The sequence below is a fragment of the Carcharodon carcharias genome, chromosome 17 (genome assembly GCF_017639515.1).
Source record: "Carcharodon carcharias isolate sCarCar2 chromosome 17, sCarCar2.pri, whole genome shotgun sequence".
Lineage (NCBI taxonomy): Eukaryota > Metazoa > Chordata > Chondrichthyes > Lamniformes > Lamnidae > Carcharodon > Carcharodon carcharias.
The window spans coordinates 64,252,702-64,278,711 of NC_054483.1; the positions used below are offsets into that span (position 1 = coordinate 64,252,702).

A 26,010-nucleotide genomic window follows, 5' to 3' on the forward strand; every position below is an offset into this window, starting at 1 on the left:
AACCCATCTGGTTCACTAATGTCCTTTAGGAAAGGGAATCTGCTGTCCTTATCTGGTCTGACCCACATGTGACACAAACAGCAATGTGGTTGAATCTTAAATGCCCTCTGAAATAGTCTAGCAAGACACTCAGTTCAAGAGCAATTTGGGATGAGCAAAAAATGCTGGCCTTGCCAGTGATGCCCACACCCCATGAAAGAATATGGGAAAGAAAGTTATATGGCTAAACCAGTTAAGTTTCTTGTCCATTGTACCCCCCAGGTTGTTAATGGTGGGGGATTCAGCAATGATAATGCCATTGAATGTCAAGGGAAGATGGTTAGATTATCTCTTGCTGGAGATGGTTATTGCCTGGTGTGAATGTTAGTTGCCACTTATCAGTCCAAGCCTGAATGTTGTACAGGTCTTGCTACATACAGACACAAATTGCTTCAGTATCTGAGCAGTCATGAATGGTATTGAAAGTTATGCAATCATCAGTGAACATCGCCACTTCAGACTTTATGGTGGAGGTAAGGTCATTGATAAAGCAGATGAAGATGATTGGGCCTAGGACACTGCCCTGGGGAAATTGCTGCAGTGATGTTCTGAGGCTGAGATGATTGACATCCAACAACTACAACCATCTTCCTTTGTGCTGGGTATGACTCTGACCCAGTGGAGTGTTTACCCTGATTTTCATTGACTCCAGTTTTGCTAGGGCTCCATGATGACACTCTCGGTCAAAGGCTGCTTTTATGTCAAAGGTAGTCACTCTTTCTTCACCTCTTAAGTTCAGCTCTTCTGTCCAGCAAGCAAATAATGTGGTCAGGAGCCAAGTGGCCTTGGAGGAACCCAAACTGAGCATCGGCGAACAGGTTGTTGCAGAGTAAGTGCCACTTGATGGCACTGTTGATGTCACCTTCCATTATTTTCTGATGAGTGAATGCAGAATGATGGGTTGGGAATTAGCCAGATTGGATTTGCCCTGCTTTTTGTGGACAGGGTGTACATGAGCAATTTTCCACTTTGATAGATGCCAGTGTTATAGCTGTACTGGAACAGCTTGGCTAAGGGCACAGCTAGTTCTGGAGCACAAGTCTTCAGTACTATTGCTGGAATTTTGTCAGTGCCCATAGCCATTGCAGTAAGCAGCACCTGCAGCTGGTTCTTGCTATCACGTAGAGTGAATCAAATTGGCTGCAGACTGGCATCTGTAATATTGGGGACCTCATGAGGAAACTGAGATAGATCATCCACTCGGCAGTTCTGGCTGAAGATGGTTGCAAATTCTTCAGCCTTATCTTTTGCAAAGATGTGCTGAGCTGCACCATCTTTGAGCATGAGGATATTTGTGGAGCCGCCTCCTTTGCTGTTTGTCTGTTGTTTGTGGTATTATCTTTAAGGTATGATTCCGTGAGTATGACTGTGTCAGGCTGTTTGCATAATTTGCGGCCAGCTCTCCCAATTTTGGCACAAGCTTCCAGCTGTTAGTAAGGACTTTGCAGATATGATAGGGCTGGGTGTGTCATTGTCATGTCGATGCCTATGTTGGGTGGTCCTTCTAGTTTTATTCCTTTTGGACTTTTCCATAATGGTTTAGTACAATTAAATGGTTTGCTAGGCCATTTCCCTATCTGTGGCGGAATTAAGGTATATATAAAAAAAAATAAAAACATGAATTTCACCTCCTCAGCCTCGCTATTGCTTCCACACTCACAATCTCAATGGTTCTGTCTTCATAAGGAATTAAGTTTGGTGAATCTTTTCCTGTCCAATAGTACTGGCCTCCTCTTACAGCGCAGCCACCCCTGCAACCAGATCTAAAAACATGTAAGAAAGAGGATTGTGAGACACATTGTAACAAAGAGCAGCCACCTTATATGAATGCCTGACTATGCAGTTGGATGGAACCTCGTGTCAGCAACTACTTGGTGCTTGATACTTGCCACATGCAATAGTCAACATAGGCAGCACCATAATATGGCAATATGGCCAAGTGAAGTAGAAAATAATGACCATGGTTGTGCTTTCATAAGAATTAGCAGTTGGCAAATTGCCCAACATTCTCCCTTTCTGGTGCTGTACCAAGTTTACAGCAACAGGCAATAAACAAGCTTGCCACATGTGTGCTTACTTACTCTGGCATCCTTGTGTTGGCCACAAAAATATTACACAACTGTGCCCAGGTTCAGGCAATCAATGTGCTTCATCATCTTCATCCATGCTGCCCTGGCTGAACTCTCGAGATTGATGGCTCCCTCCAAATAGGGCTACATATAGCTATACGGGAAATCTAACAAAATCGTCCCATTGTGTGCCCAGTCATTTTCAGTAGTTCAATATTAATTACAACTTTAAGGCCAGCCTGTAGCCCTTTGAGTGCGAATGGTGTGGGAAATCCCACTTGTGAGTTTGGTGTGTTCCAAGTACATTATGCATTACAAGTGTTGTAAACATTTGCAGCTGGGCCAACATTGTATTATGGGTGAGTCACATGGGCACACAGTGTGCCAGTCCTACCACTAGTGCATAGGAAACAGAGTATCATCCCCAATGCTGAATAATTTTTCAGCAATCTATTTTTCTTAGCTTCTTATAGTAAATTTGTCTCAAATACAGTATTTCATGATTAATGTGTGCAAGCTTAAAAAAAATGACATGCTATGGAGATCCGCAGAAACTGAATCAGACCTGTAGACCTTGACAGAAAACAACTGCTTCGGTTTGGCTGGGACAGTGGGGAGCCAGTTGTAGGAACAGAATTGCCACTGGGTGGCCAGGTCAGACTGCACACAGCTGTTATATCTGTGACCCACTCCTGGTTGCCACTGCAATCTCCGCTAACGCATCACTCAGACGTGCATCAAACAGACAAACTGATGTATTGGTCAGCATATCCAGTGCTGTCCTCTTCTTTCCCTCTGAATGCTGAGGCATGGTTACCCACTCAAACTGCACCATTACAATTTTCCCAAGTCCCGGTCATCGGACCAAGCTGAGGCCAATTCTGGGTGTCAGAAGGTGAGCATATTTGAATTCCAATAGCTTGATATTGGATACACTGGAAGATGTGAATATTGTCAAACTTTCCATTGTACACTGCAATAATCTTGGCGCATATTTCAGAAACTACAACCTAGATTTTCCACTGGAGTTACACACAGAAATGTCTTCAAGGCTGCTCTGTCAGTTTCCCGGTTTCTGCTGTTACCTCTGGCACCTTTCACTAGAAATTATGCCAGGCATTTAAATCTTCCCAAATATGTGTGGGTGTATTACAATGAGATGATAGGATTTTGACGTAGGACTTATTTGTTGCTTTAGTGATGTTGGTACAAAGAACACCAAAGCTAGGAAGACAAACTTAAAAACTAAACAGCCAGAAAGAGAATCTAAATTGCTTTATAACATGTTTCACAGTCTGCAGCCCTTGATTTTCTGTTCATTTAAATTAATGGAATGATAACCAGGTTCAGGCCAATGCTTTGCTAATCTGTACTCCTTGTGAGCACGACTTCACATCTGAAAAGCCCAAATATAGAATCAACCCTCAATTCTGTTATACACCAAAGTCTTTATTTTCTGCTGGACATGGATTAGTGCAAGACAAGTCTCACCTTATACACAACTACAATAAATTGCGTAGTGAACGATATGTGTGAATTATTGGAATCTCGTTATAACGTTAGCGTATACTGCTCGGCTGTGTAGAATACTAGTATAGATTTTATTAACCATTTAAAAAAAAACAAAATAACATAACAGTATAGGTTCATTAAATTGGTCCCTGGGATGAGAGGGTTGTCCTATAATGAGAGGCTCAGCAAATAGGATCAACTTTTCCTGGAGTTCAGAAGAATGGGAGGCGATCTCATTGAAAGCAAAAGGTTCTGAAAGGGCTCGATAGGATAGACGCTGAGAGATTGCTTCCGCTGGTGAGGGAATCTAAAAAACTGATCATTTAGGACTGAGATGAGAAGAAATTACTTCACTCAAAGGGTTGTGAATCTTTGGAATTCTCCACTCCAGAAGTTTGCTGCTGCTCCATCACTGAATATATTTAAGGCTGGGATAGACAGATTTTAGTCTGTCAGGGAATCAAGGTATTTGGGGAATGGGTGAGAAAGTGGAGTTGAAGACCAATATCAGCCGTGATCGTATTAAATGGCAGAGCACGTTTGATAAGCTATAAGGTCAACTCCTGCTCCTATTTCTTATGTTCTTATGTATACTAATCCGTTTCAGATAGGAACAAATCATTATCTAGTTCAATGGTTTATAATAACAGAAAGGCAGAATTCAGATTTCTTGTTCAAAGTCCTGTTCACACAATTCCAAGGTTGATTTAAATTAGGTGGTTGCTCGTAGAGTTCCCATATAGGTGGAGTAATTAAAAGATGAGAGATCATTATTGTAGCAGTGATCTGCATAAGGGCAAGTGCTCTGCTCATTTCCCTATGCCTTGTAGTCTTGCACTTTCCTATCCAGTTGCTTCTAAGAGGCTCCCATTTTTTATTTCAGTGAGTAATGAACAATATGACTAGGAAAATAATATGAGGTGGTTTCTCATTGCTTTCCTCATGTGTTTAAAAGAAAAACAAGTCCTCTTCTCGAAGCATTCTCTGCCTCCAATCAGCCGTCATCCCTCAAGATTCCAGCTCTTCCATCAAAGCCACCAGGTTCAAGCCACTGAAAATTGGCTTGTTTCGCCAAAGGATAGCTCTTAACTCAGAGCAAGGGATCCTTATCTGAGCCTGGGGCAACTCGCAAAGGGCAAGGGTGACCACCCCGAGGTCCCAAATGACCCCGTTAACTCTCTCGTTTAAAAGGAAATTCTTTCACTCTGATGTAAAAGCAGTTCCTTTGAAGATTTTTCTCAACAAACAGTAGCCATACGGATGCCCATCACAATGAATTATGGTCCAGGATGTTTCCTCTCTCAGCTGTGTACACACCTACACTCAGCCTGATCCATTGACACCTGGTAAAAAAGGCAATCACACTTTTGGGAAAGCAACCAGCAGGAGCACTGGACAGAGTAGCAGTGCAGACCAGCCCATTGACAGCAATGGACAGAGTAGCAGTGCAGACCAGCCCATTGACAGCAATGGACAGAGTAGCAGTGCAGACCAGCCCATTGACAGCAATGGACAGAGTAGCAGTGCAAAACAGCCCATTGACAGCAATGGACAGAGTAGCAGTGCAGACCAGCCCATTGACAGCAATGGACAGAGTAGCAGTGCAGACCAGCCCATTGACAGCAATGGACAGAGTAGTAGTGCAGACCAGCTCATTGACAGAAACAATGTATTTTGTGTACTCCAAAATGGAAAGACAGTCTCATTAAATATGCTGACAAGATCTGCTTGCAATGGTCACCCACAGACTAACCTTGCCACAGAACAAAGGAAGGTTTAACACAGACATTCCAGACCACAGCTGCCATGGCCATTTCAGTCTGACCATTTCAAATCACATAAGTTAAAGGCAGAAAGTTGCACAGGATAACTTGAAGGCCCTAGCCATCAAGCTTTATTTTCTGGTAGATTTAACCCGGGATGGAAACAACCATACAACCATCATAATACTGTAGTGCTGTGCTAAGTACTGCTTAAAATTCCATGAATATCTATTGTTGATTCATACAATGGATCTCATTTAAAGCCAAGTCTATAAATCGCAGCTGCATAAACTCATTAATGTTTTCATGGTTAGAAGGTGGAAGGAAATTGTTGTAGATTATTAAAGAGTGGAAGTGGTTGTTTAGAATGAATTATTCTTGCCCTCCTGCATTACATTCTATGAATAACTGATTTAATGCTATTATTGCTTGGTCTTACGTAGTTTGCTAAACACGTTGTATTTCTAAAGAGCAACAGCTGGAATATCATTTTTTCCCCTAGGTCTGCCTGACTGTTTGCAGTTTACCTGGGCTCCGTAATTGCCTTACTTGAACAACAGCAGTGAGATGGCACCAGTGATGTCCAGACATCATCACATATGCACACAGTGAGTCCCGGTGTAAATAAGAAAAATTCAGATGTTATATTTTTCTGGCAGATAATTCTCCGGATAATTCAAGAGGATTGGTATTCCATTTCTGTTTTCAAATGCTTTATACACTGCATTAATCTTATTAAATACTATCACGAAGACTGAAACTTATACATAGCAAAATCCATTTTGTCTATTCCACTTATTGCATTTGTTTGCCTCTGTCTCTTGAGTTCACTACACCTTGGCTGCACAATTAAGCTCTCCGGTGCCTCAAGAGCCTGTATCTAATGCTGATATTGTACCCAGCTTACCATTTTGGACCCCAGAAGTTAATGCCCTCTCTTAAACACTCAATGGGTCATGCGTTCAGCTGCGTGCGGGACCTATCCACTGGCACTATTTAAAGGCATCAGCATGGACAGATGAAGTGCTTTTGATTTTCTTTTGTTGCTGGAAGTACTGTGTTTAGTGTTGTTGAAGGAGACTGAAAAGTCGTTAGAGTAACAAGAGAGTATTGCTGAATTTCTCTAAGGAGTTCAAAGACCTGTCAATAGACCCTTCTATTGTTAATTGGTCTGCAGCATAGGGACAAGCAGTACAGGCAGCAGAGATGGGAAGCTGTGCACAGAGAGAAGTAGTGGAGGAAGTGTGTACGCGCCTAGGATTTTCACGCAGCACTTGTTGTAGTTTCACTTCAGCCAGGATCAGTGCCTGAGGTGGCTGCGATTCACCAAGGATGTGGTCTTCACCAAGGAGGTGGTCACTGGACTGTGCCATTTCCCCCGCCCAGATTGGTAGCCTCAGAACAGGGTGAGGATGGCACTGCCAGTGGTAATAAAGATCACTGTGACTCTCAAAATCTATGCTTCAGGATCATTCCACGCTGGACCAGCGGTACTGTCAACATTTCAAAGGTTGCCATGCATTGCTGCATCAAGGAGGTAAAAATACAAAAGAAGAAAGGGCATCATAATTTTCTCTCTATCCAGACAGAAGCAGGCGGAATGGGCATGTTGCCTTTGTCAGGGTAACAAGATTCTCAATGGGGCAGAGAACCATTAGCAGAGAGATTTTCAGAGTGGAGCTTCACTGAGTGAAACTCAGTGATCAAAAACAGCAGAAACCAGTTAGCAAGTCCTTGGATACCCATGTAGCCCATTGGAGCCATTCAGACTATCACACAAATAAATTGGTCAAAGTTCTTTCAGCAGCAGCCCTGGGCACCGGCACTGTCCATCTGATAATTTCTCACTTTTTTCATGCCTTTAGAATCACGATTTCAGACATTAATACTGAAGTTGGTTTTTAAAAAAAATTCAGCTGGACATGAACTTAAAAATAAACTATATAACACCTCCTTAGGACATCCCAAAGCATTTTACCATCAATGATGTAGTTTTTGAAATGCAGTCACTGTTGTAATGTGGGCAAGTTGCAAGAAATCCAGTCACATTTTACAGTTCCACATTCACTATTGCCAGTCAGCAGCCCTGATTGAAAAGTTTTCAGAATGAATGGTAATCTTGATAATATACTGGCCACCAGCGCCATCTAGAGACATGTTGAAGTATGTTTCCCTGATATTTTTCATTTGTTAAATGAAATGGGGCTGTAAGTGCAGCAGAGCAGGAGCCCTATCTGCCCGCAGACAATACTGTGGAATTAAAGTGGGATTGCAGTTAGTGCCATGATAAGGTTGGGCTTGGAGTAGATGATAGAATGTACTCGCTGGGTTTGGGGAGGGCATTAATTTTAATACCAATATCATGGGGCCTGCACGCTGGGGCACATCTAAGGTGCCTGCCTTTTCCCACTGGTTTGGCAAACCCAGAGCAGGTTGCTAACTCCAGTATGGTAGGGGTAGGGGCACCAGGTCCTCCCTGACAACTCCACTAGCTTCCCCACCCCCCTATTTATAAGGGAAACTGGGGCCACTTGCAACCTTAGGCCAGGCTAAACCGCCCAGTGCCCCATAGAGTCCCTCCGAGGTGCAGCAAATTTAGTTAATTCCCAACATGAGGAATCCCTGCCCTGAGCCTGACCACTCTTGTGTCAAAGGTCTTGTTTGGGCTGACCCCAAATAGGAGACTCTGGAGAAAGGCTATGGCCAAGTGTTACGGGGTCTTCACCTAATTTGTGGCCTGCAGTTACTGTAACAGTGTGCCAGAAGGATCACAGTTTCAATAGCAGCGTGTCTGTTACGAGTTGATCAATTTAATGCTTTGGTTCACTAGATTATAAGGCAGGAGGTTAAATAAAGTAAAAGTCTAATGAGTTGGAATAGGCTAAAGGAGTTAAGTATTCTAGCCTTAAAACAGGCATATACAAGCTCTCTGCCAGCAGCTGCAGCTAGTTAATTAGAAAACTAGCTTAAACTGCTTTTCAGAAGCTTGAATCAGTTGTTTTTCAGGAGCATAAAAAAAAAATGCCTTCCTTAGTGCTATTTGGTCTGCCCTGAGTGCTGCTTTGGGTACACAGAGTGTAAAACTCGAAAGAGTTACACAGAGTGTAAAGTGGGAGTTTGGTGAGTGAATGAGTTGTGAGGGAGGTGTTTCTTTCCTATTCTATATTTTTCTGCCTCCAGTAGCTGGCTCTTACTTTAGTATAGGGTAAGAAGCGGACTGGAAAGTAACTGGTAAGTTATTCTACTTATTCTAATTGTAATAAATAGTTCTTGAAATTAGGTTAGGTCAGCTCAGCCAAATGGAATGCACATCCTGTGGTATGTGAGAAGTCATAGACGCACCAGGTGTCCTAGACAAACACGTCTGCTTGAAGTGTCACCGGCTGCAAAAGCTTCAGTTCTGGGTTTCTGAATTGAGCGGCAGCAGGAGTCACTGTTGTGCATCAGCAAGGCAGAGAACTACTTGGATAGCATGTTTAGGGAGGTGGTCACACTGCAGGTTATGAGCGTACAGGCAGAGAGAATGGGTGACTGCCAGTCTAAGAGAACCAGGCAGGTAGTGCAGGAGTCCCCCGAGTCTATGTTGATGGCTAATCAGTTTTCCATTTTGGGCACTGGTGAGGGCGATCTGCAGCCAGAGCCAGGTTTATAGCACCTCCCCACAGATGGCTCAGCTGCACAGGAGGGGAGGAAGAAGAGTGGAAGTGCAATAGTGACAGGGGATTTCATAGTCAGGGGGACAAACAAGCATTTCCATGGCAGTAAACTTGAGTCCAGGATGGTGTGTTGTCTCCCTGTGCCAGGATGAAGGGTTCCATCAAACGGCTGCAGGACATTCTTCTTCTGAGCATGAGTCCCAAAGGCTGTGTTGCCTGCCCAGTGCCAGAGTTAAGAGATAGGTTAAGAGTTAAGCTCAGGACTAGAGAGCAACATAAAGTGGGAGAGGAGGGATCTAGTTATCAACGTCCATGTTGGTATCAACGACATTGATAGGACTAGAGGTTCTCTGAAAGAATTTAAAGAGTTAGGAGCTAAATTAAAAAGCAGAACCTCCAAGGTAATAATCTCGGCATTACTATCTGAGCCACGGGCAAACTGGCATAGGGTAAATAAAGTCAAGGAGTTAAATGCGTGGCTCAAAGATTGGTGTTGGAGAAATAGGCTTCAGTTCATGGGGCACTGACACCAGTACTGGGGTAGAAGGGAGCTGTTCTGGTGGACGGGCTTCACTTGAACTGTGCTGGGACTAGTATCCTCGTGAATCAAATAACTAGGGCTGCAGAGAGGGCTCTAAACTAAATAGAGTTGAGGAGGGTGGTGGTGGTGGAAGTTCTGGAGAGGGGATACGTATGCTTACAAAGCAAAAAGATATGGCAGCCTTGCAGGGCAGCTATTTCGGTAATGATACCCAGAGTGTGACAGGAAGGGACAGAGTGTACAAACATATAAAGGCAGCAAATAGGGTCAAAGGGGGAAAAATGGTAAAAAATTAATGGCTCTTTACTTAAATGCACTTAGTATTTGGAACAAAATAGATGAATTAACGGTACAATAGGGGTTAATAGGTATGATCTTAAAGCCATTATGGAGTCATGGTTACAAGGAGATCAAAGCTGGGAACTAAATATTCAGGGCTAGGTGATTTTTCGAAAGGACAAGTAGGAAGGAAAGGATGGTGGGGTAGCTTTGTTAGTACAAGATGGAATAACTACAATAGCAACAAATGATCTTGGATTGGAAAGTGTAGAGTCCATATGGGTGGAGGTAAGAAATAACAAGGGGAAGATGACACTGATGGGAGTAGTCTATAGGCCCCCTGACAGTAGCTATACTGTAGGACAGAGAATAAATCAGGAGATAATGAGGGAATTTAAAAAAGGCAGTACATCAATCATGGGTGACTTTAATCTTCATGTCAATTGGAAAAATCAAATTGGCAGAGGCAGCCACGAGCAAGAATTCAGATTGTATATGGGACAGTTTCCTAAAACAATATGTTGTGGATGCAACCAGGGATCAGGCTATTTTGGATCTGGTAATGTGTAATGAGGCAGGTTTAATAAATGATCTGAGTAAAAGATCCCCGAGGAAACAGTGACCGTAACATTGTAGAATTTAACATTCAGTTTGAGAGTGAGAAACTTGGGTTGGAAATAGCCGTGCTAAACTTAAATAAGGGTAATTAAGAAGAAATGAGGGCAGAGTTGGCTGGAGTGGACTGAGAAAGGAGCCTAGCGGAAAAGACGTCTAAGCAAATAGTTCATGACTCACAACAAAGATATATCCCAGTGAGGAAGGAGGATTCTAGGAAGGGGATAAATCAGCCATGGTTGACCAAGGAAGTTAAGGATAGCATCAAATTGAAAGAAAAAAACATACAATGTAGCAAAGATTAGTGATATACCAGAGGATTGGGAAAGTTTTATAATCAACAAAAGATGACCAAAAAAGTAATAAAGAAGGAGCAAATATACTTTGAGGGTAAACTAGCAAATAGTATAAAAATGGACAGAAGAGCCTCTTAAAATATATAAATAGGAAGAGAGAGGCCAAAGTGAACATGGGCCCCTTAGGGAATGAGGCTGGGAAAATAATAATGGGGACCTATGAAATGGCAGAGGAGTGGAATAAATGCTTTGCATTAGTCCTCACAGTAGAAGGCATTATTATTATTCCAAAAATACTAAATAATCAAGGGGAAAAGTTGGGGGTGGGGGAGGGTGGAGGGGAGGGAGGATATAAAAACATAACTATCACTAGAGAAAAAGTACTAAGAAAACTAATGGGGCAAAAGGCCAGTAAGTCCCCTGGACCTGATGGATTGCATCCTAGGATATTAAAAGAAATAGCTTCAGAGATAGTGGATGCACTGGTAGTAATCTTCCAAGAATCCTTAGATTCTGGAGAAGTTCCACAGATTCGCAAACTGCCAATGTAACACCCTTACTCAAAAAGGGAGGGAGACAAAAAAAACAGGTAACTATAGGCCAGTTAACTTAACATCTGTTATTGGGAAAATGTTAGAATCTATTATAAATAGCAAAGCATTTAGAAATGGATAGTATAATCAAGCAGATTCAGCATGGCTTCATGAAGGGGAAATCATGCCTGACATATTTATTAGAATTCCTTGAGGAGGTAACAAGCAGGATAGATAAAGGGGTACCAGAAGATGATATATACTGGGATTTCCAAAAGGCGTTCGATAAGATACTGCACTTAAGGCTACTTAAGATGAGACAGGGAGTTGGGATAAGGGGGGGCGTTTTCAGGATGGCAACCTGTAACTAGTGGAGTACCACAGGGATTAATGCTGGAACCACAATTATTTACACTAAATATTAATGACTTGGATGAGGGAAGTAAATGTGCTATTGCCAAGTTTAGGGAGGACACAAAAATAGGTGGGAAGGCAAATAGTGAGATTGACAGTCTACAGAGGGATATAGACAGGTTAAGTGAGTGGGCAAAACTTGTCATGGAACATAATGTTGGAAAATGTGAGATTATGCACTTTGGGAGGAAGAATAAAAAAAGCTGAATATTATTTAAATGGAGAAAGACTGCAGAAAGCTGCAGCACAGAGGGATTTGGGAGTCCTTGTGCATGAATCCCAAAAAGTTGGCGTACAAGTTCAGCAGGTAATAGGGAAGGCAAATGGAATGTTGTCCTTTATTTCAAAGGGAATGGAGTATAAAAATAGGGAAGTCCTGCTAAAACTATACAACACACTAGTTAGACGGTACCTAGAATACTATGAACAGTTTTGGTCCCCTTATTTAAGGAAAGATATACTGGCATTGGAGGCAGTCCAAAGAAGGTTCACTAGGTTGATCCAGGTATGGGGGGAATTTTCTTATGAGGAGAGGTTGAGTAGGTTGGGCTTGTATTCATTGGGGTTTAGAAGAATGAGAGGTGACCTTATCTAAACATATAAAATTCTTCAGGGGTTCGACAGGGTAGATGCTGAAAGGTTGCTTCCCCTTTCTTCTCACAGGAGGGGAGTGAATCTGTGGAATTATTTACCAGAGAGGGCTGTAGAGGCTGGTTTGCTAAATATATTCAAGGCTGAGATAGACAGATTTTTAATCAGTAAGGGAATCAAGGGTTATGGGGAAAAGGCAGAAAAATGGAGTTGAGGGTTATCAGATCAGCCATGATCTCATTGAATGGTGGAGCAGACTCGATGGGCCGAATGGCTACCTCTGCTCCTGCATCTTATGGTCTTATGTGTAGCATGGGTTGTACAGTAATCATACTGCTCCAACAACTCGACACCAACACCCATCTAGGACCCTCCACCCCTGCCTGTCCCTCCGTCCCCACCCCATCTTTCAATTGCAGCCCCAGCCGTGTATTCACTATACCCCCTGACCTTCCCCTCTCCGATGCTGAACGTTCAGTGCTCAGCAAAGGACTTAGTTTCATACCTCTACGCCCTCACCTTAATGAATTTCGGGCTTGGCACGATGCTGAACTCTTCTTCCGCCGTCTTTGTCTCCAGGCTCACTTCTTTGGGCAGGAGTCCTCTCCCCGTTCAACGGATCCTTTCACCCACCTCCAATATTCTCCCTCCACCTGGACCCCTCCCTCTGGATTCTTACCTTCTCTTGATCTTTTCATTGAGAACTGTCGGCGCGACATTAGTCGTCCCAATTTCTCTGCCCCTCTCACCCATTCTAATCTCTCTCTCGCTGAACTTACTGCACTCCATTCTCTCAGGTCCAACCCTGACATCGTCATCAAACCCGCTGACAAGGGTGGTGCTGTTGTTGTCTGGCGCACTGACCTCTACCTCGCGGAGGCTAAGCGTCAACTCACAGACACTTCCTCCTACCTCTCCCTGGACCATGACCCCACCACTGAAAATCAAGCCATTGTTTCCAGGACTGTCACTGACCTCATTTCCTCTGGGGATCTTCCTCCCACAGCTTCCAACCTGATAGTCGCCCAACCTCGGACGGCCCGCTTCTACCTCCTACCCAAAATCCACAAACAGAACTGTCCCGGTTGACCGATCGTGTCAGCTTGCTCCTGCCCCACAGAACTCATTTCTCATTATCTTGACTCCCTTCTCTCTCCCCTTGTCCAGCCCCTCCCCACCTACATCCGTGATTCCTCTGACACCTTACATCACATCAACAATTTCCAGTTCCCTGGCCCCAACCACTTCCTCTTCACCATGGATGTCCAATCCCTCTACACCTCCATCCCCCACCAGGATGGTCTGAGGGCCCTTAGCTTCTTCCTTGAACAGAGGCCCGAACAATCCCCATCCACCACTACTCTCCTCCGTCTGGCTGAACTTGTTCTCACACTGAACAATTTCTCCTTCGACTTCTCTCACTTCCTCCAAATAAAAGGTGTGGCTATGGGTACCCGCATGGGCCCCAGCTATGCCTGTCTCTTTATGGGGTATGTGGAACATTCCTTGTTCCAGTCCTACTCCGGCCCCCTTCCACAACTCTTTCTCCGGTACATCGATGATTACTTCGGTGCTGCTTCGTGCTCTCGTCAGGACTTGGAAAAATTGATTAATTTTGCTTCCAATCTCCACCCCTACATCATTTTCACGTGGTCCATCTCTGACACTTCCCTTCCTTGACCTCGCTGTCTCAATCTCTGGTGATAGACTGTCCACCAATATCCATTACAAGCCTACCGACTCCCACAGCTACCTTGACTACAGCTCCTCACACCCCGCTTCCTGTAAGGACTCCATCCCATTCTCTCAGTTCCTTCGCCTCCGTCGCATCTGTTCCGATGATGCTACCTTCAAAAACAGTTCCTCTGACATGTCCTCCTTCTTCCTTAACCGAGGTTTTCCACCCACGGTCGTTGACAGGGCCCTCAACCGTGTCCGGCCCATCTCCCATGCATCCGCCCTCACACCTTCTCCTCCCTCCCAGAAACATGATAGGGTCCCCCTTGTCCTCACTTTTCACCCCACCAGCCTCCGCATTCAAAGGATCATTCTCCGCCATTTCCGCCAACTCCATCATGATGCCACTACCAAACACATCTTCCCTTCACCCCCACTGTCAGCATTCCGTAGGGATTGTTCCCTCCGGGACACCCTGGTCCACTCCTCCATCACCCCCTACTCCCCAACCCCCACCTACGGCACCACCCCATGCCCACGCAAAAGATGTAACACCTGTCCCTTCACTTCCACTCTCCTCACCGTCCAAGGGCCCAAACACTCCTTTCAAGTGAAGCAGCATTTCACTTGCATTTACCTCAATTTAGTCTACTGCATTCACTGCTCCCAATGTGGTTTCCTCTACATTGGAGAACCAAACGCAGACTGGGTGACCGCTTTGTGGAACACCTTCGGTCTGTCCGCAAGCATGACCCAGACATCCCCATCGCTTGCCATTTCAACACTCCACCCTGCTCTCTTGCCCACATGTCTGTCCTTGGCTTGCTGCATTGTTCCAGTGAAGCCCAATGCAAACTGGAGGAACAACACCTCATCTTCCAACTAGGCACTTTACAGCCTTCCGGACTGAATATTGAATTCAACAACTTTAGATCTTGACCTCCCCCCTCCATCCCCACCCCCTTTCTGTTTCTTCCCCCTTCCTTTTGTTTTTTTCCAATAAATTATATAGATTTTTATTTTTTCCACCTATTTCCATTATTTTAAAATATTTTTAAATCTTTTATGCTCTCCCTACCCGCACTAGAGCTATACCTTGAGTGCCCTACCATCCATTCTTAATTAGCACATTCGTTTAGATAATATCACCAACTTCGACACCTATGTGTTCTTTTGTTCTGCTGTGACATCTTTTGATGATCTGCTTCTATCACTGCTTTTGCCTACAACCACACCACCCCCCTCCACTTCTCTCCCCCCACCACCTTAAACCAGCTTACATTTCACCCTTTTCTGGGATTTGCCTAGTTCTGTCGAAGGGTCATGAGGACTCGAAATGCCAACTCTTTTCTTCTCCGCCAATGCGGCCAGACCTGCTGAGTTTTTCCAGGTAACTCTGTTTTTGTGTACAGTAATCATGGCTGGCTTCAATCTGCATATCGATTGGGTAAACTTAATGAGCACTAACGCTGTGGAGGATGGTTTTTGCAGTGCGTTAAGGATGGTTTTCTAGAGCAGTATGTTGAAGAACCCACTAGAGAACAATTACATAATCTAGTATTATGTGACGAAAAAGGGCCAATTAATAACCTTGTTGTAAAAGAACCTTTAGGGATGAGTGACCATAATATGATAAAATTTTACATTACATTTGAAAGTGAAATAGTTCAGTCTGAAGCCAGGTGTTAAGTTTGAACAAAGGAAATGATGAAGGTATGAGGGGCAAACTGGCTGAGGTGGATTGGAAAAATATGTTAAAAGGTATAATGGTACGTAGGCAATGGATACTCTTTCATGAATTATTACATAATTTACAGCAACTATACATTCCTTCAAAAGACCAAAAAACTAAAAAGTCAACCATGGCTAATAAAAGAAGTTAAGGATTGTATAAAATTAAAAAGGCCTATAAAGTTGCCAGAAATAGTAGTAAATCTGAGGATTGGGAGGATTTTAGAATACACAAAGGAGGACCAATAAACTGAAAAAGGGAGAATGCAATATTAATGTAAACTAGCAAAAAAACCCAAAAATGGACTGTAAACACTTCTAATAGGTATGTAAAAAGGAAATGTTTGGCTAAGACAAATGTGGGCCCAATACAGGCAGAGTCAGGAGAATTTATAATGGGGAATTGAGAAATGCTGAGAAGCTAAATGATTACTTTATGTCTGTCTTCACTGAGGAAGATACAAGAAATCTCCCAGAATTAGAAATCCAAGGGACTAGGGAGAATGAGGAATTGAAGAAAATGAGTATAAGGTTGCATTGGGACTGAAAGTTAGTCCCCAGAACCTGATATTCTACATCCCAGAGTGTTGAAAGAGGTTGCTATGGAAATGGTGGGTGCACTGGTGATCATCTTCCAAAATTCTATAGATTCTGTTATGGTTCCTGAAGATGGGAAGGTAACAAGTGTCACCTGTTATTTAGGGATGGAGAAAACAGGGAATTACAAACTGGTTAGCCTGACATCAGTATTAGGGAAAACGGTAGAATCTATTATAAAAGGATGTGATAAATGGACACTTGGATAATAATGATTGGGCATAGTCATTATGATTTATGAATGGGAAATCATGTTTGACATGCCTGTTGGAGTTTTTTGAGGATGTTACTAACAGAATTGATAAAGGGGAGTTGATAGATGTACATTTGGATTTTCAGAAAGTTTTTTTATAAAGCCTCCCACAGGAGGTTAGCTCGCAAGATTAAAGCACATAGTATAGGAGGTTATATACTGGCATGGATTAAGGATTGGCTAATAGGTAGAAAACAGTAGGAATAAATGGTTATTCTCACACTGGCAAGCTGTGACTAGTTGGTTACTGCAAAGGTCAGTACTTGGGCCCCAGATGTTCACAATATATATCAATGATTTGGATGTGTGGATCAAATGTAATATTTCCAAGCTCGTGGATAACACAAAGCCAGGTGGGAATGTGTGTTGTGAAGAAAATGCAAAGTGACTTCAAGAGGATTTGGGCAGACTTAGTGAGTGGGCGAGAACATGGCAGATGGAATATAAAGTGGAAAAATGTGAGATTATTCACTTTGGTAGGAGAAAACAGATGTGCAGAGATTTCTTAAATGGTGAGATTACAAAGTGTAGATGTACAAAGGGACCTGGGTGGCCTCATCAATAAGTCACTGAAAGCTGACATGCAGGTGCAGCAAGCTGTTAGGAAGGCTAATGGTATGTTGACCTTTATCGCAAGAGAATTTGAGTACAGAATTTGAGAATTTAAGTCTTGCTTCAATTGTACAGAACCTTGGTTAGACTGCACCTGGAGTAATGTGTGCAATTTTGGTTCCCTTACCTTAGGAAGGACATTATTGCCATAGAGGGAGTTCAAAGGCTCACCAGACTTGATCCCAAGATGGCAAACTGTCCTGGGGAATCTGGACCTGTATTGTTAGAGTTTTGAAGAACAATAGGTGATTGAAACCTACAAAATGCTTAAAAGGGATAGACAGGATAGGTGCAGGTAAGAGGTTTCCCCTGGTAGGGGAACACAATTTCAAAATAAGGTTAAGCCACTTAGAACCGAGATGAAGACTTTTTTTCTTTTTTAATTAGAGGGTCGTGACTCTTTGGGATACTCTACCAGAGGGCTGTGGAAGCTGAGTCGTTGAGCATGTTTAAAGCAGAGATTGACAGATTTCTAAATACCAATGATGTAGAGGGATGTGAGGATAGTGCGGAAAAAAGTGGATCATCAGCCATGATTGTACTGAATGGCAGATCAGGCTCAACAGGCTGAATGGCACCTACATTCCTTTGGCTCCTGAGTCCAGTGTTCTGAAGAGAGGAATGAGATGGAGGGCAGAAAACATTTGAAGGGGTTTCAGCCTTAATTCTGCAGGCCACGTATTAGCTGCTGCTGGACAGAGTCACAGAGCTGAAACAGAGGAAGTAACTCAGAAGGAGCAGAATACAAATGATGCAACAGCAAGGAAATGTTGTAGTGCAGAACATCAGAAGCAACATTCCAACCATGTGACAACACAAACAAAAGCAGTCAAATTAACCACACACACTTCTATATTAATGTTTCATATTTATTGAAACACACATTTTATTACAGATATTTATGTCCCGTAATTAGAAACACATTTCTCATATTGAAATATTCAATTCAAATATAGAATCTTCTAATTAAGTGAAAATACATCACATTTGCCTTAAAAAAATATTTGAATATATTTAAAACTGTTGGAAATACCTAAAATAACTTTAATTACATTGAATTTATAGCATAAAATAGGCCATTTGGCCCAACTGGTCTAAAGCTGGTGTTTACACTCCACATGAGCCTCCTCCCACTTGACTTCATCTAATCCTATCAATTATCATAACTAAGTTAGGAAACAGTATTATTAAAAGCTTGATGTCTATTGTAAAAAAGTAATGAGTCTATGATGCTAAAGAGCTTTGTGCAACTTGTACAATTACCATGCTGTCAGTCAAATGGTCAGCACAGACTAATCATACCTACAACACACCTGTAGCCATTTCATTCTCTGCTCAATTTCCCAATCCTGTTTTCAGGCTGCACCTTCCTATTCTTTCACTGAGCATCCTCCTTCAATGGGCCTCACCCTCCCCTTTCTGCCCCGAGATCCCAAGCTTACCTGGTTCCAAACTCCAAAGACTTAAGACTTTGGGGACTGCTTTAAATCCCAGTTCTATCCACTATAGCTCCTGGAGCTGCTGGGGCTAGAGACCTGCCAACCAGACTGACCAACAGCTGAGGTGGGACTTCCTCCCAAATGAGGGGCAGAAACCCCATCTCCAGTCAAATAATGTTTGTTGGAGTATTAAATGACTGCAGGGCAGCCAGTATCAGTGGCCAAGTGTGCACCACTGACTCCTCAGATGGTGGGAAGGGAAATCCCACTATCCTAAAAATCTTGTCCAGAGAAACAGGAAGAAGTAAAACTTTCACTGTGTCAGCTACTGGCACAAATGGAGAACACAAAAACAGGAAAACTATGCAATCGTATTCTGTGATATTTCGATCCACTGAGTTGATGGATACAGAGTCTTTACCCGCTATAGGTTAAATTTCATTGTCTAACAGCTTACTAAGAAACAGTTTGGGCAATACATTTTGCCCTTGGCAGGGGTAATTGGCAAGGGCGGTCGGGAAGCCGACCACTGCCCACGATCAGCTCCGCGATTTAATGCAAGCGGGCCAATTAAGGCCCACCCTGCGTGGATCGCTAGCGGCAGTGCTAAGTGCTGCCTGCGCGGGCGGGAGGATGGGGTGAGAAAGGAGGGGGAGCCGGGCCGAGCGCGCAGTTTGTGCATGAGCAAAACAAAGAGCGCTTCGATCTCCCTGACGTATGGAGCTGCCTCGGAGATTGAAGCGCTGTGTAAAAAAAAATGAAGAGAATAAAAATTTAATAAACCATGTCCCCTCATGTGACTATTACATGAGCAGGGACATGTTTTTAATTCAAAAATAAAGTTCTTATTTAATATGTTTATTTGCTTTAGGAAAGCGCATCCCTCTTGTGGTCTTTTTTGCCTGCCCACCAACTAAGGCTGGACAGGCAGCATAAATTTGAATTTAACTAGATTCTTAATGGCCTTACTAGGATTTTTAATTATCGGCAGGCATGCAGCCACATCCAGCACGCACCTGCGAAATGAAATATCGTGAGACTGTAAGACGACGTCTGGACGCACGCCGGACTTCATCGCACGCTCGGGCGTGTTGGGTGCACGCCCACGTGCTGAGCATAATGTTCTACCCACTGTCTGTTGGAAGCTGCATGACTAAACAGAGGATACAGTGTGACTCAGTGTCTAACCAAAACTAAACCATTAACTGTCATTCCGCATATGTGGGACATTTGATGAACTTGAGTCTCGAAAGGCACACCTTACTAGTTTCAAAAGTTTACAGCAAGGCATTTTTTAAAATCAGCTTTCTCCCCCCCCACAATAACGCTCCCGCATGCATTTGTGGATGCTGGAAACCTTTGCATGTAACTGCATATTGTAATTTTTAATGTGGAGGGACTTCAGCTGCCTAATTTAAAGTGAACCAACCAATAAGATTAATGCTGAGTCACCACAGTGTCACTAACAGAAAGGCAACCGTACAGTGGCCCCTCAGATGGAGGTGACACCATTCATAATTAACCATAAAATCTAATCAAGTTTATATAAACTCATACTTTAAGTTACAGTTTTATGTGTTAATGGATGATATTCCCTATAGTGTCCACCAGTATTGAGAGTCCACAATTTACACATGCCTTCTCCAAGGGCACCAGTGTTGCAGATCAGACAGTGAGAGAGAGAGCTAGAGAAGGACAACAACTTGCATTTATATAGCATATTTAACATCTGAAGACTCCTCACAGGAGCATCAGTCAAAACTGACACCAAACCACATAACAAGCTACTAGGGCAGGTGACCAAAAGTTTGAGAAAGAGGCAGGTTTTAAGGGATGACTTAAAGGAGATATATGTAGAGAGGCAGATGGGGTTTAGGAAGGGAATTCCAGAGCTTAGGGCTAGGTAACTGACAAGGCTGCCCAAGGCAGAGTGATGAAAACTGGGATGCACAAGAGGGCAGAATTGGAGGAGCAGAGTGTTTGAAGCCACATGTAACAAGAAGCTTTGCAGAAATGGCATGGCCGAAAAAATGGAAAAGGCAGCTGGGCAAGCAAGAAACAGGGGCAACAGAAACAAATAAAAACTGGTGGTTAAACAACAGCAGTGAAAGGGGCAATGGTATACAGGGGATAGAACGGACAGCAGCATGAAATCAAGATCAGAGGAATGAGAGATAAAAGGGAGGGGGAAGAAACGTTTTCTCAAAGTCTTCGGAACTCTCTTCCCCAGAGAGTGGTGGAGGCAGGGTCAATGAATATTTTTTAAAGGCAGAGGTAGGTAGATTCTTGACTAACAAGGGTGTCAAAGGTTATCGGGGATAGGTGGTATGTGGAGTTGAGGTCACATTCAGATCAACCATGAGCAGGGGCCAAGTGGCCTATTCTTGCTTCTAATTCATATTCTCATAAGCTGCTAAACTGTCTTGGAGAAAATCCCTTGTGGAATTCAAGATTAGTGATGGCTTTTTCAAAAAATATAAGGGTGCAAAATCAAAGCTTTGACTCATAAGACCTGTAAATAGTTTAACAGTCAAAAAGTATGGACATCAAAATCCACCGAAAACTAACCGCTGATATTTAACCCACAAACTGTGGCAATGAAAGAATGTGCAATTACTCTATCTGGCTGGATATTTGGCAGCAGGAATATGAACTTTAGTGATTACAGAATCCTAGGCCTAAATTTTTCAGTCGGCGTGAGGGGACGGGCCCAACACATTGGCATGTAAAATGGCACGCCATGATATCGGGCGTGTATCCTGACGTCATCACATTCTCTCATTCGGTGGGCGCACGCCAGAGCCGGCTGCATGCCCGCCGATAACTGATTGGCCTATTAAGGCCATTAACAATTTAATTAGTGCCATTGTTTATGCTGCACGCCCAATCTTAAGGTTGGCGGGCAAACGAAAAGGCCAAGTGGCCTTTACGTTTTTAGGAAACCTCACCAACGAGCGGGATGAGGTTTCCTAAAGCTTTTATAATCAAATATAAAATTTTCTGAAATATAAAAACATGTCTCATCTCATGTGACACAGTCACATGAGGGGGAATGTTCAATTAAATTTTTTTTCTATTTATTTCAATAGCGCATCACCTCGAGATGAGATTGGGCTGGCCCCAACTCTCTATCCTTCCCCCGCCCACAGAGATAGCGCTCAGCGCTACCGCTTGCATCTTACGCTGGGCAGGCCTTAATTGGCCCACCCACGTAAAACGTCGCGCGGAGCTGATTGCGGGCGGCGGTCAGCTCCGTGATCGCCCCCACCCCTGCCACCGAGCCTGCCCACCAACTGAAAAATTCAGGCCCTAGAATCTTGCTCCTCTTAACAAGTTCATCACACACTTTTCCTCTATCTGCTAAATACTGTTTTCTTGTTTAGCCTATAAATGAATAAATTTATAGCAGACTATCTCCGAGACACCAAAGCCTGGAAATGTTATCATGCAACAACTTAGCAAATTCGTACCAAATTCCTTCCACTGCTATTTTAATGGAGGAATTAGCTGCTTATTTTAAAGGATTAATACGTCCATTGAAAATAGTGGAGGGGGGAATTTGATATAATGTATTAGACATCTGTATGATAAACATCACTTCCGGTCATTGCAAGCTCATTGGCAGGATCACTTCAAATTATTGGGGGTGGGGGGGAAGAGGGGAGAGAAACCAGCAAAACAATTGCACAAGACTTAAGTTCTTTTACCCTTTAAGACCCGCATATATTATTGCAATTTACACAAAACAAAACTTTTGTCTCATGTTCTAAGAAATGAAGTTATTTAACACTACAGGAAATAAATAAATATTCATATTAAGTTGCAGCTCAGGTATAAATATTAATTCAATATTAAACATTGGCCCTTCATGTGTACATTTTGGTATTTGCTACAAAAGATAGTTGCAGAATTGGCCAAAACTAGTGACATACTCTTTTGCAAATTCAACAGTCCTTTTCTATGTGGACCACAGTGGCCTGATTATTTCAAATGCACTGTATGCTGTACTGTTGTGATGACATTTGGTGTTTTATACGGAGAAAACTGGAACATCATAACTGTGTACTCAGCAGTTCTGGTTACTGTTTGGAATGTGCTGCAGAAGGCAGAAGTTTAGCACCTTTAACCATTAGTTTTTTTAATCAGTATGTTTATATGTTGGTGGATAACAGTTGGATGTATGCAGAATGGCTGTGTTGTGTGAACAAAATTAATCTGGTTCCTTAACAGCTGCATTATATTTCATCCTCTCCCCTGTGCAGTACTGAAGTTTTGTTTGTTTTTAAGGATCTACTTTTATCAAACATTTAGAAGGCTAAATAGTTCTGTACGTTTTACGGAACATCACACATCTGCTGTTCAAGAGCTCCATCAGAATACTAAGAAAGAAAGGACTTGCATTTATAGAGTGCCTTTCATGGCCTCAGGATGTCCCAAAGAGCTTCATAATCAATGATATACATTTGAAGAACAGTCATTGGCAGCAGCCAATTTACATAGTTAGTTCTCACAAACAGCAAAGCAATAAATTACCAGATAATCCGTTTTCATTGAGGGATAAATGTTGACCACAATACCAGAAGTCGCCTGCTCTCCTTTGAGCAGCGCCGTAGCATTTTTTGCAGCCACGTCAGAGGGAAGACAGGGCCTCGATTTATTGTCTCATCCACAAGAAGGCACCTCCAACAAGCAGCATGCCCTAGACTGTACTGAAGTGTCAGCTTAGATTATGTAATCAAGTCTCTGGAAGGATGCTACATCCCATGAGCCTCTTGAGTCAGAGGTAACAGTATTACCACTGAGCCACAGCCAACACCCAGATAGGTCTAGAACAGTCAAGGACAAGTATAAAATATTACAAAATATTTAATCTTTAAAATAATTTTTTTTTTGATTTAATTGAATTTAAATGATTGCCCTTACTACTATATCATCCTGAGAAAATCTTAGTTAAGGGTATGAATATTTAATCAACGTATTCAGAAAGCAGATCAGCAGCTACCCTTTCACTTTCTAACAAGTTGTTTAAGCATTCCATAGCAACTATGTTCAAATTTCAGCGGTGCTTCTGAGACCACGCAAACTTTGTTTTCCTTGGCCTTTCTGGTTGCACCATTTTCGGATAGCAACTCCAGTGGTGCCAACTGTCACGCAAAGTGCTCCTCCCAAACTCCACCAGCTAGGGGTGTAATTGAGGAATAAATACTGAAACAGAAAGGCTAGCAGCACTTCCGTGGTCTTCATAAGAGACACGGGCCCAGCCTTCTCAATCTGCAAGGCTTTTGTTAGAAAGACCTGCCCTCCTATTCCGCAGATGGCGATCAGGATTAAAAATGCTCGATCCATTCCGCAGAAGGGCAGGCTCCATTCCTGAATGGCTGAGACAACGATCACAGACATAATTAATCCAATCAGTGAGTAATACCAGATGGAAATGATATAACTGACGGATTTTCCCATTTTCCGGATCACAATCAGAGTCAGTGCTGCACAGATTGCACTTGCAAAAGCAGCAGTGGTGCCTTTGATGCGATTCTTGTAGTCGACTTCAACTCCAGATACTAGAGAGCCAAAGATAAATGGAGGCCTGGCAATAAGGATTACCCCAGTTAAAGTAAACACAATAAAGATGGGATCCCACCAACTGCATCTTTCCTTCAGAAAAATCCATGCAAATATGGTAACAAAGACCGGATTACTAAACATAATAACAGTGGCATCGGCCAAAGGCATCTGTTGAATTGCATAGAAGAGCAGCATCATGGCAGTAGAACCAAAGATTCCTCGCATGAAAACCAAAACTCTTCGACCTTTTGGTCCCAGCAAGTCTAGTCTGCAAAAAAAAAGACAGATTTTTTAAGTGTTTAAATTTAGTGCAGGTGTTTCTTTTATCCATAATACCTTTTTTTATTTAAAACTTTCAGTTTCTTGATTTAGTTAAGGACTAGATGGTAAATATTTATTGGCTTAGCTATACTTGCCAGGGCTGATTTTCCTAAATTTCCCCTGCCAGCTGTTGGAATGAATAAGCTTTTCCCCCCATTGGAGGGGGAGTGCACAAGCGGGCGCAGGCAGACACGCCTCCGATAGGTGCCCCCATTGGGGGCGTGCTGCCATTTTAAGTTGTCGGGCCAATTAAGGCTCGCCCAGCGTGATATCCACCAGGACGCGCGATGTGCTCCCTGTGCGGGCAGGGGGGATTCCCCCAGCTGGGAGTAAGCTCTTGCGCGCACGCTCATCTGAGGCTAAGTGCTGCCTATGGGATGTCACCTCAGAATTAAAATTTTTTAAGACAAATGTTTAAAAATTTTCCCCGACATGTCCCCTCATGTGACACTGTCACGAGTTGGGACATGTCCATCACTTTTACTCAAACCTTTATTAAATATTTAAAAACCGTCATGAAACCTCATCCTGCCTATAGATGAGGTTTCATGCTTTTACCACCAGGGCTCCTTGCCTGCCCGCCAACCCTAAGGTTCAATGGGCAGCCCTGTCAATTACCCAAATTGGTTTATTAATGGCCTCAATAGGCTGTTGACAGGCACACAGCTAACTTGACTGCGCCCCCGCCGACCTGAAAATGGAAATGATGCGGGGTGACATTGGGAGTTCTGCTTGATGTCATCCTGCGTCATTTTACACGCTGACGTGCAGGGCCAGCACCCCCCGCATGTCAAACAGAAAATTCTGCCCTTATTTCTGAATAATCCACGGAACGAATGGCCTCCTTCTGTGCTATAACAACTATGTTCAGAATTTTGCGATCCCAACACAGCATCTCTCCGCTCCAGATACGATGAGCCATTTAAATCTGCATTCAGTTAGGCAGGACCGTAATATCCTGCCAGGCGGGAGGGGCTGTAAAATCCTGGCCTATGAGAACTGCTATGAGTCTGGCATTCTAAAAATATGCTCTGGTGCAAGAAGGAATCTGCCCCACCATGTGGTGCTTCTGAGTACTGCAGAATAACAGCAGCAGACACCAGGAAGGGGAGATTTTAACTATAAGGGGAGGGTTTGACTGGTGGAGCATCTGATGGAACTGGAAGGAGGAACCGTCCGTCTACAGCCTCACAACCATGCCACCTGCAGTATGCACTGGGAAACAGGCATCCACCATGACTCTGAGCTTTGGCCTAACAGCAAGGTCGGCCCAGTGGGAGGGCAAGTGCAGAGAAAGTGGTGTGGAAGGTTAGTTGGAATGGCAATGGTGCATATTATTCTTGTAAAGCCTGGAGGAGAAATTCAGTTAGACCTGATCCAATAATAGTAGTTTTAGAGTTACTGCTTTTGTTCCCTGTTGTATAAAATCAGGCAGAGTTTGCACACTGCATTTTCCACCTAGGTGTATCCCAAAATGATGATTAGCGTCGTAAATATGTTGCAGGAC

At 43.2% G+C, this 26,010-nt stretch overlaps 1 protein-coding gene across 1 annotated transcript in view; it reads right to left on the bottom strand.

Moving 5' to 3' along the window:
• Positions 1-18,053: 18,053 nt before the first annotated feature.
• Positions 18,054-26,010, bottom strand: part of slc35g1 (solute carrier family 35 member G1) — a 44,109-nt gene continuing 36,152 nt past the window's right edge. Inside the window, exon 3 of the mRNA XM_041210091.1 lies at positions 18,054-24,450. Within this exon, the coding sequence (XP_041066025.1) occupies positions 23,667-24,450 (784 nt within the window). The 3' untranslated portion in view covers positions 18,054-23,666. The remainder of the gene's footprint in view (positions 24,451-26,010) is intronic.